General features: G+C 38.8%; 1 protein-coding gene across 8 annotated transcripts in view; it reads left to right on the top strand.

Moving 5' to 3' along the window:
- Positions 1-680: 680 nt before the first annotated feature.
- Positions 681-12,080, top strand: part of igsf9ba (immunoglobulin superfamily, member 9Ba) — a 64,564-nt gene continuing 53,164 nt past the window's right edge. For 5 of the 8 annotated variants that reach the window (XR_013807842.1, XR_013807843.1, XR_013807844.1 and 2 more), the window contains exon 1: positions 681-960. Coding sequence is in view for 5 of the 8 variants with exons in the window: in XM_079679224.1 (XP_079535350.1) it covers positions 897-960 (64 nt within the window). In the remaining 3 variants the exon portion in view is untranslated. The remainder of the gene's footprint in view (positions 961-12,080) is intronic. The other 3 variants (XM_079679227.1, XM_079679225.1, XM_079679226.1) reach the window with 1 other exon arrangement.

Raw genomic sequence — 12,080 nt, 5'->3', positions numbered from 1 at the left:
TCGAGCAGCCTGAGGCGTCATATCCCTCTATGGTCATGCATGTAGAAAACAGAGGGAGTGAAAGTGAGGCAGCCTTATCAGTGTTAAGCATGTGTGCGCAGTGGGCAGCGTGATGGAGCTGCATCCTCGCGCTCGCGGCCATCGAGGAAAAAACAACACGGTATTGTATCTGTCGCCACACCCATCATATAAAGCCAGACACGGCACGGTAGAGAGGAAAGAGAGCATTTTATGTCGGTGACAGCGACATGACAACAGCCGAGGGCTATGGGCTGAGCGGCAGATGAGTTACACACATTCAGCAGCGTTTTCATCGAAAACACAGTAAACCTTCGCCATATAACTGTCTGGTGCGAATATTGATGTTACGAATAATGCACAAAAGGCTGTTTTAATGAATTGATGATGGTGCACGTGGGGGCCAGTTAAGGAGAGGTATTTAAAGATGTGGACACGTCTCTCTGTCAATGCGCATGATACTGCGGTTCCACTACTATGGCACGCTCCAACTCACCTTGAATCGGCGCACGGCCGCTCTCCTGTCATTCGGGTGCGGGGCGTACGGAGAACCAATACACGCCCCAAAGCCTCAATCAGCAGCCAATCCAATGACAGAAGAGGCGGACCTGTGGAGGCATTCTCACACTTGGTTTCACTATGCGCTCGTAAAACGGCTCCGTCTACTACAAACGCGGCGGTGCAGGTGCTCTGTCTCTTCGGGAGAGGATGCGGATGGAAGGACGGGGGAGGGAAGGGATGAAGGGAAACGCCACGAGGAAAGAAAATAGGATATGATAAAGGGGCTTTTGCTAAGAGACCGTGAAGTGCAAGGTCGAATATGAGAGATTGGTTGAGCGGGGCACTTTGCGTGGTAATAGCTGGTCGGCAATAGTACTATGATTTGGTATGTGGCCACTCTGATAGCAAGTGTATTCAGCACCAGAGGAACGGCCGCTCAAGGTGAGTTGAAGTGCAATATATGTTGTGCCGCACACATGATTTCTGCTGTCTCCGTGTGCGCTTGGTGCTGCTTTTTTGCAATCGCATGATATTTTTTGTGCACGTTAGGTGATATGAAGTGTGGGGCTAATTCATCCTAACAAATGGCTGCTTATCTCGTATGTCACGTGAAAGTTCAGCCCTGTTTAAATCGTATCATAGGAAATAACAATTGTCTTGAAATGGCCCGGCTCATATGCATGATATGTAAGGGGGGATCATTCACATGCAGGCTACAAATGCTCCATAATGATTGACCATGACAAAGATGGGTTGATTGATATGGCTGTGTGTATTGTGATATCCAATAGGCTCATTTGTATGAGAGCGCAACGAGCAAATTGGAATTAACGTCCGGAATTGTGTGCATTGTATCATAGCAAGCAGTCCCATTTGAGTTCTCTAGAGAGGGGTGTGACCGTATCAGCCTTCAAGATGGAAAAGTAACTAAATAATGCATTACGTGTCAGATAAAATGCACTCCTGAATTGATAGAGCCCATTGCTTCATGCATGGGATTCACATGCTGGATTCCACACTACACATAGATATGGCCACAGTGCTGTGTGTGATGCTCTGAGCACACATGCTGCAAGGCTCGCCTAGCGCTGATCTAAGTGGCTCGTAAACTAGTCATAGCAACAAACTGCACAATATCCCTTTTGTTCATATTTTTCCTGAGCACTCTGTATTGACCCATGTACTTACTTAACCTTGTTCTTCCACTCGTGTCCAGATGAGGGAGACATGTGCCAAGCTGTCGCCTGGTAACTGATCCCAATGACCCCATATACCCAGTCAAAACTGGTCTGCTCACAGGTCTGGCTCCTCTTGTGATAACAAGCAAGGTCCAAGCCGAGTACACATTTGAGAACCTCCTCTTATAATGCATTTGATTTAGGAACAGTGAATCTCTCATGGGTGTGATTGTTTAAAGGAGAAAGTCTCCATTTTATGAAGGCAAAGATGTGGCTTAATAATATCGACTCAAAGGTGTTGTTCGGAATCAGTGCACTGGCGTTGATTTACGTTTAAAAAGGTTTACAGGCTGCACTAGAGTCACATATCTACCAGTTATGACACATAGAGCTATTTCTTCTGTGTCATATATTATAGTGTCTGGACCCAGTCTGATGCTACACAGAACCCCTGAAGTGCATGTTCACACCAACTATGACTTATTTTTCATCAACCTGTCATCATAATTAAAGGCTTCTTGACAATATACAGTGCAGTTTAATGTCATCAATTATAATAGTTATACAGTATTTTCTGCAACAAAATAAACAATAACAGCAACTATTAACTGAGGTGGCATTGTATCCTTGAGCTTGTTTTTAGAAGCTCTGGGAAATAAGCTCATTCCGTTTTAGATTATTATTACCGCAGCCGATTAGCTTAACAAGCAGCCGATACATTTAGCTTAGCATAGCATAAAGGCTGGAAAAAGTTATTTATTGGCCGGCTGATGTGACTTCCTGGATTCATGATGTCACCATGACAATACAGTTAACAAGCAGAGCGCCAGAAGGTGACTTATCACATATTTAAAATTGTTACTTTGGGACAGAGCCATGCTAAATGTTTCCTCATGTTCACATGTGCTAAGTTATTCAGCTGCTGCCTGAAACAGACATGATATTGGCTTTCAATATTAAGTTCATACTCCAACTTTCATCAAGCAAATGTTGAACTCTTCCTTAAAGTAGTGGTGGTCAAATAAGGTGCCATCTTTATACACCTGATAGTGATCTGCATGTCAGCTGTTTTAGCACCTACCCCCTCCATTGAGAGTCAGTATGATCTCTTGCTGTTGGATGGCATGTCAAACCAACCAAATGGTGGTAAAGATCTACCGTAATACTAGGAAGAACAAAGTGTATCGAGTTTGTTCATTGTTAAATATGTAATATCACTGATGGCATTATTGAATTAATGTGTTCACTGCCTCATGTCATGTAGAAGAGATACTCCCAGATTTGAAGGTACCAATGAACATAAAACGAAGCAGATGGTCACAAGATAACCTACTCCAAAAAAGCTGAGCTTAGACTTGGCTCCTTTCTCTTGAATGGCATTTTGTTACAGTATATGTGCACTTCACACATTATTTCGAATGATTAAATGGCCAAAATCTCTAAAATTGTACCATCTCTAAAAATGGTACAATTTCCCGGAACATTGTATACAAATGTTTTTCTTTTACTGAAAAGAAAGTCTTTAATAAGATGTCATATTACAATTATTTTATCCTAAAAGGCCATCATATAATACTATATCTTGTACATAAATGTATATTAATACACATGTGATATTTCTCTTGTATCACAAAACCCTGCTTAAATGGTGAACTATATGCTGAGACCCATGGCACATGCAGGATTATGAGTTGCAGCGAGATATTGGACGTAGTCTGAATGGTTAGAATAGAAGAGACAACCACGCATACTTTACTGGAGATTAGTTTTGTTTGTCGCACAGTTTGATGTGACGCAGGTTGTGTTCTTACCGTACAGGGAAATGGTGGTAATGAAGCAAGTCTTGTCTGCAAACAAAGGTAGTTTGATGGATTGCAATCTGCAATTGATAACTTGGCTCTTGCTTTTTCAGAGTGACATGGAACATTATTGTTAAATGGAAATGTGCTTGCTCTTTTTATTTCATTTATTACATTTATTCCAATAGATTTGTATGTTTTTAAAGCATCAGTTTTACTTTGGTGCTGTAAGCTGTGGTGTGCATTTTGAGTTGTACTGAGATGTGTTCATAGAGAGGCTGTCTGACAAGTAGAGTCCCAGATGCATGAAATGTTTTCATCTTTAAGGGAAAGTGAAAGCCTAAATGGGTCAAGTTTAGTTAGAATTATTTAAGGCTGGCAAGATGTCGTAGAAAGTGGAGTGTCAAGATTTTAAGATACAGAGTGTTAACTGTGCTGACTGTATCCCTCATTGACTCATCAGCCATAAAGGAGACTGAAGCGAGAGTCAAGCAGTGAGTATATCATTTGAAAAGTAAGATATTGCCAAAGGTTTAAATTATTATTGGCCTGCATTTGTGTTAATAAGGCTGCTGTGTAGACACGGTGTCTGAAAAGCAGCAGTGCTTTGTCTGAGTCTACACTGCATTCAAGCACAGTATTGAGTGCAGGTCACCCACGTTTTTGAAAAAAAATTGAAATTAGATATTTACATTTGTAGAAAATGGACCTGAAGTGTAAAAATATCTCTTACAATATGTCAGACTATGACTAAAATGAAGACAGCTTTGTGTCTTTTTGTTGTTTTATGCTGGTATATTATAAATAAAATGCAGATTTGCAGTAGAATTGATTGTTTTTGTATTATTTAACTTTAACTTTAGCTTTTACTATTATCTGTAAAGCGTCTTTGAGCACCTGTAAAAGCGCTAACAAATTAAATCTATTATTATTATTATTATTATTATTAGAAGGAGACACCATATATTTAGTTGATTTTTACAGTACACATATAGTTTTTCACACAGAAAACAGCACTGTGTGATAAAAGGCAGCCCCCTAATAAAATGTATAAACACTCTGCATTGGTACAGTTGGGGTACCAATACAGAGGGCCTAGCCCCCAAAATGCAGGGTCCTCCAACACTATCCTAGCTCAACCTTTCTAATTACACAATGCAATGTCTGCTGGTTAAATGCTACATATGCTAATCGAATAAAGGCAGTTACACATTCTTAGAGGATTACTTTCTTCTGTAAAAACTTTTCAAGGGTTGTTCCTTATATCGTAGTACTATAACATGTGCAGTGTTTTGCACCTGGAAAGCTTTAAACTCATCGATCTTCTACTCAAACTAGTGTGCTGGAAATGATTGCAATGATAGTAAAATAATTGTCCTTCTTTGATAATCATAATTTCTATTACACTAGCCTTTCTGGATCTTATGTAATCATCAATGTGGGCTATTTTCAGTCCAAACATCTGGTGAACAGTATTATTCCCTGCTCCAAATAAACTCGCCTGAACCTTGTCAACAGTCTCATGAATTTGGAATGATTTCTGTTATTGGCGATTGTTTGGAGTGTTGGGCTTTGCAGTGAGCTGTTGTATTAGCCTAGATTGGCTGTTTAAATACAAATGTAATTAAACTTGGAAAAATAATTAACAACTTGAAATTGAATATTAATAACATACAACAATTAATCCAGCTTCACAAGCTTTTAAAAATAAATCATAGAAATGCAGTCCCCCATGTAATAAATAAATAAAATTGAACAATTGATTAACATTGCGCATAGAGAAAAAACAAACCCAACAAATGGCTCCAGAAAATGTATTTATTTTGATATGTTGAGTAGTTTACTTTGTTTTCTGTGAATCTATTTAAAACCACTGAATAACACAGAAGAGTTCAGGTAAATGGACGGTCACAGAAGTTTTATTTTTGCCAAGTTCCCATAGGGGAGGCAGCATATGGTCAGGGAGACTCGAGGTAGAAGTCAACGATGACTTGGCAACAAATCAAGGTGAGGCAAGAGGGACGCTGATGGCAATGTTGAAGTTATTAAATGTCATTGGCAAGTGTCGGGGAGTGGTTTATTTGAAGGACTATTTTCAGCTTGAGTCACTGATGGCAGCCTGACTTCTGGTCCTGTGCTGGGGACTTGGTATGTTTTAAGCGTTTGTTGAACTGGCTTCCGGCCAGATGGTATTCATCTGTAATTCCCTTCTCATGAGCACGCTCCTTGATGTTTCACAGGAGCTCCCTCATGAACCGTTGCTTGGCACACTTGTTCTTGTTGCTTGGATTCTTTTGAAAGTGAGGTTCTTCAATGACAGAGGTATATAGAAGCAGGCAGCATTTGTGAAAGTGTCAAACCTGCCACTCACAATTCTGAAGCCTCCCAGTAGCGCCAGGCGGTCTCTGAAAGCCCTCCTACTGTCTCTGGAGTCCAGATTCAGATGGTGGTTCAGATAGACTAGTGCAGTCTTCACTTCCTGTCTGTATGTTGGAGCTGCCTGGGACGCTGTGTGAGGCTGCTTTTCATGAGATAGCTCATGAAATGTTTTGCAGTGTTTTAATTTGTTTAACATCTAAAGTGCATTGAAGAGTTTTAATAATATCGGCCAATTTGGTGATGTTATACGATGTGAAGCCTTTGTTGTATTTGTTAAAACCTTAATATGAGTCTATTGGAACTGGCATATTATAATATAATCTCTGGATTAGATGCACTCTTTGTGAAGAGCAATTTTAAGTGATATATGTGAATTGAATGAAGTTAAAATATTTCAATACATGTCAAGTCGTTTGGCCATGAGCATCTATAAGAATCAATTAATTGTAGGAATTGTAATTATAGGTATATCGAACAAAGTAATTGTAAATCAAGCATAACATATAGTCATGGCTTTAAAAAGTAGCGTACTCAAGTATTTTCTACACCGAAACATTCAAAAAGATAAAACTCAAGGTCACTGTGAAGTGTTTAGGTCACTTGAGCTGCAACCATCATGGCCAAGATTTGAATCTGCACAGTAGAGCGATATCGCCGACTCTGTCATTTAAATTAGTGACGCAGATTACGATTTTCATTTAAGGACTGTTTGTCAAACAAACAAGACGATGATATCTACTCACTGACAATAAACCAACTATAAAATGAGAAAAACATTTATTAAATGATTGTATTTCTTATAACATTACTGTTTGCCCTGACCCCAGATATATGTAAAAGGACTGGTTTAATATTATTAGAAATATAGTTATTAGCTTTAAAAATGTAGCTTAGCTTAGCATAAAGATGGGAAAGAGATGGAGACGGATAGCTTTTGTCTGTCGGATGTTAACAAAGTATTTTGGTGATATTTCTGTTTTCACCTATCTAGTTGTTTTTGCGATCAAAGTATGTGCCTGACCAATGCTTTACATGTCTGCAAAGCCGCTCATAAATTATGTCCCTCTTATTTAATCCAACCAGTTCATAATTTTCCCACAACTTCATCTTTCCTATTCATATTTTTTCATTGCTGTACTTTCTTGCTCACAATCATAAGCGTAAAGCTTAGTAATGAGCTTAGGAGAGGGCCTGTGCTCAAGCTGTGGATGGCAGACACTCAGAAGTGGGCATGGGCCAGCTCTTTCTGGTGCTGCCCCCTCCCCCCCCTCTCTTCCTCCCTCAGCCAGTCCAGTCCCAGTGGAGTCTCCTTTCAAACAAAGCCTGCAGCATTCTGGGAAAGCCAGTTTTTTTTAGATCTTGTGGTTCTGGTTGGACAAACGGCTCTGCCAGCCACTATATCATAATTTCTCTGAAAGTATCTAGTGCTGATGGTGAGAATATAAGTAAATATGATGATGGGTTGTTGCTCTTACTGCAGGTCCTGTTATGTGTTCTCTAAAGTAAAGTCTATTTGTCGAAACATGCAGCTGGAAAAAATGAATGTGTGTAGACCTGCGATTAATCAGGAAGTCAAGCGATAAATTAACTTCATGACTAAAGAGGGAATTCCATTGATTTTAACTGAGAGAAAAAACAATAGTCAATGGTCCAGCATAATGTAATTCAAGTAATATTCAATTTCCAGAGATCATGATTCAAACGATGAAGTTTTCTTTTGAAGTTTACACTTCAGATATACTTTTTCATTCATGGCATGTATTGGACATTTTCACGACTATTTTAATTTCTCCCTGTGTGGTATAATTCACTCAACTGATCCCACATGAATTCATAGAAATTAAATTATCATTTCCACTCTTCTGTAATTTATAGGGTACACATATTTGAAAACACTTTGAAGTTAAATATAACACAATAAGAAGTGACATACAGTACAGAGATGCTCAATATTCCAAATCAGGATGTATTATATCATGGTGATGTAGTACTGTATTCAGAACGTATATGTACTCGTTTAGTCTTTCTTCAAAAAAAACATAACGCTTGCTAGACCAATTCCATCTTCAATTAAGAACACATTTAAAGCATCTGAAAGGAATTTCTCACTTCTGAATAAAGCATGTCTTTCATCTGTTTTGGAGGAAACACATCCATGCATCTGCCCAAGAAGCACTTATTTCTAGAGATAAGTGTTGAATCCACACTGAGCACACTCATGTGGCTCAGAACTGCAGCTCGAGTGTTTGTATGAGAGTCACAGAGAGAGGAAGTGAGCGTGAGAGAGGGGGAGTGAGCGAACGGGAATTATATGGAAGTGGATACGTTTATTATAACTTATACGGAGCAGCGCACATACAATATAGGAGCTCTGCGTTTCTGTGGATGTATTTACTCTCACTATTACACATGATTTGTTGATGCTGAATCCATCGCGGTCTCATAACCCACTGTAATTGGTTAAGAAACGCACTAATAAGTGCTGTTAGCAGCAGCATGCCTCTTTGTGTAATTATTATAAAACACCTTGGCTTATGCGTTTATAACTCATCTGAAAAATGACTGAATCATGGTTGCACTGAAGACTTCTTTTGACTTACAGCTGTTGCCAAAAATGTCCCATAACAAGGATGTCTGGCAGTGCAGCGCTCAACAATTGTTGGTTCGCCCTTTGTGTCTTTGGCAAGCCAAGCCCGTTTCACACATCTCTCTCTCCTCGGTGTGTTGGAGCAGGTGTCAGCACATCCATTGCATCCCTGACTGAGCATTGCTTGTCTGAAAGGGGGAACTTTTCCATTAAATAGAACTCGATAATGAAGAGATCAAATCCATCTTAGATTGTCCCTATACAGATGTCAAAGTAGAGACACTCGTTTTCTTGTCTGCTGAAAACAAGCCTATGGACCTGAAAAATACCATTTGGCCTTATTTTGCAAGTTTATACAGTAGTCATGTTTAGAGACAGCGTTCATTTGGAGAAGAGTAGTGAAGACATACTCTTGAACCTGTAGCCTGTCTGAATATCTGGACAACCAATACACAGATTCTTATAAAGAGAAATCATTGTGAGCAAGTTAATAAAAGCAGAATGTGAGAGAAAAGATCCCCCCAAAGGTTCACTACATGTATATAGGATTGCAACAATAACACTCTCAACCAGCAAAGGCCTGGTGAGTTTCAGGATTCATGAAGAGAGCACAACAATATATAATTGTGTGACCAGTAGGCCGAGCCCGGCTGACCTCTGCCTGAGCATTGGGAACCCTGCGGTGCCGAGGAAGGTGCCCTGAGGCCCTTTCAGTTATAAATATACACACACATAGACCAATGCATTTGTGTCTCCTCCATAACCACTATGTTATTGTAGTCATCATTCAATAGAGATAAAAACACTTAATATAATCAACAAATTACAATCACATGTTTTATTATGAATAAAGGTGAGATTGAATAAACCCTTGGTGAAATTCACAATGATTGCGATGTACAAATTAATGCATCCATAATCCAATTATATAGTTTTAAAATGAGCCATGATGCAACAATTGTTGTACTTTTAAGTATATTTTGATAACAAATGTTGAACTTTTCTGCAGACAATTTGAATGTAGCGCTTTTACTTTAGTTTACTAACAGAGTATTTCTACACTGTTCTCAGTACTATTATAACTTCTGCCACCACTTGATCCTGTATAGAAGATTATCCATTGCTGTAGATCAAACTAGCATAAGCAGTTTGACTTAGCAGGTCCTCAAACATCGGCAGAAGTAAAATAAGACACACACATTAATGTTGCAATACTCCACTTTTACTTATTCTGACTGGGTGGTATTGCTTCTTTTACTTCAGTAAAGGATCTGAATACCTCTCTCACACACATACACACACACACACACACACACACACACACACACACACACACACACACACACACACACACACACACACACACACACACACACACACACACACACACACACACACACACACACACACACACACACACACACACACACACACACACACATACACACACACACACACACACACACACACACACACACACACACACACACACACACACAGGCTTTTCTCTGATGTGACCTTCAGTACATGCAGGCTGGCATTCAATTACCGCCCTGTCAGTGGCCCATCCAGCCAGTGGCTGCACGTCCTTGAGAGTCTCTCTCCAGCCTCCGTCCAGTCTATATTCCATTACATCCACCACATCGGGAGCTCTGTCCGGCATAAAGCAGCGCTCACATCCTCAACACTGTGAGGGCACACACACAGCATGATGTATCCTTTTCAAAATCTCTAACTGCAGTGAGCAATGGTTATTCTCGCTCACACTCTGAATCAAATCCGAGCAGGAAGTAAATATTAGATTTAAGTTTTTATCGGGTGAGATATTGTGTTGTTGTAAAAAAAAGAAACCCTAGCCCTAAGAAATCTAGCACTGCTCGTCTGAAATAGTTTTTCATTGATCTCCCTTGCTTTTTATGTTTTCGCAATTTTGTTCAGTCTGTTATTGGACGTCATTGCTGTCCAAAAAAGTTGCTAGGATCCGCTTGATTATCGCCCAAAATGTCGTTCAGGGTCTTTTTGACTGTATTGACCTGTGATCATTACTGAAAGGGAAAGTAGGAGAGCCATCTGTATTCAATGTTACAAGGTGAAAGCTCAGAGTTGAGTCTCCTGCTGCTTGTGTCCCTTCTCTGTTCTGCTGCAATGATTCATGTCTGCACAGATATTGATTGACCTCAAACAGATATCTCTCATTTGTTTATAATTTTCTTACATCACATTGTGTGTATCAGTACATTTGTCTTGGCTGCTACTCTGAGTTCTTAATGCTTTCTTTTGACATTTGGGCTCTGCTAATATTTAAGATGTATCTTGTAAAGCAAAACCCCTGTTGGTTATGTGCTCTATAAATAAAGAATATTATTAATATTCACCAAGTGAGCTGTTACAAAAGCAAAGCTCTCACTGGAACTGTAATGTTAAGTGGATTCATTGGTGACAGCTTTGATAATCAGATAATAACATTTTTAAAAACAACCAATACTCTTTTTTTTTCCAGCCTCTAATGCAAAGATTTGCTAGTTTTCTTTTTTGTATCTCTATTCTCTTTCTTAACCTGAGACACAAACTAAATGGTTAAATGTATTGTCTCATTATTGTACTTTAAAGCACACATTCTGGTTGAGCCGAAACATTTATTTAGAAATAAAACAACCATGATCAATCTAATATAAGAACTAGATTTGACAAAGGCCAATCCAATTTGAATGTTTAGTTGACCTTTGACTTTTGAGTGGACTAATAAAGATTTGCGTGCCTTTTAGATTTATGGGAGGTTAGATAGATTATTTCCATTATTCCTTATTATGATTTCTCAATTCTCAACACTTATTTATGGTTTCTTATAGGCCCATGAGGGCTGGGCAAAGTTATATATAAGACAGTAATATTTATAAAATAAAAGATATTCATAAGATGCTGAATTGATATAGTATGAAGACAAATGTATGTTACACTGATTGGAATTATTTGCTTTTTTAGACTTATTTCTTTTGGTAAACTACCTGATAGTTTCACTTCACAAAAGAGACATTTTTAACAAACTTTTATTATGACAGAAGATTATAGATCTTTTGATGTTAGACTGTTTGTGTGACCAAACCTGCCTGCTTAAAAAAAACATTTACAGGCATTTTTCAGTCTTTTCTGACATCCTTTAGACTAAACTATAAATCTAGAAAATAATCAAACTATAATAATCAAACTCGCTGTGGCACTGCCTGGTTAACCTATTAAACAATGAAGAATGTATTTTGCTTTTGTACATGAACTGGCTGCCATGGAGGAAGATTTATCTGACAGCTGACTGAATTGTTAGCCTTCAGGAATTCATGATCATAGCAGTAAATCCACTCTGTGCAGAGTATAGATACATAAAACATATTGCTCTCCTGGATTTATTAGCTGTCTGATATATGCAGATCTTACTCAACAGATTTCCACCTCTGTATTTGGAGGGCTTCAGCTTCAGATGACATTTACAGTGCCAAAGCAATCATTAATTGCTATCATCTCTTAACTGTATTGATCCCTTTTATATCTACAGTCCTGTTTAGTTAGAACATCTTAAGCATGGACACTTGTATCACGTTTATGAGTTGTTGAGAGCATAAATAA

Source organism: Notothenia rossii (genome assembly GCF_949606895.1).
Source record: "Notothenia rossii genome assembly, chromosome: 4".
Classification (NCBI taxonomy): Eukaryota; Metazoa; Chordata; class Actinopteri; order Perciformes; family Nototheniidae; genus Notothenia; species Notothenia rossii.
This window is presented reverse-complemented; position numbering and strand designations above follow the sequence as displayed.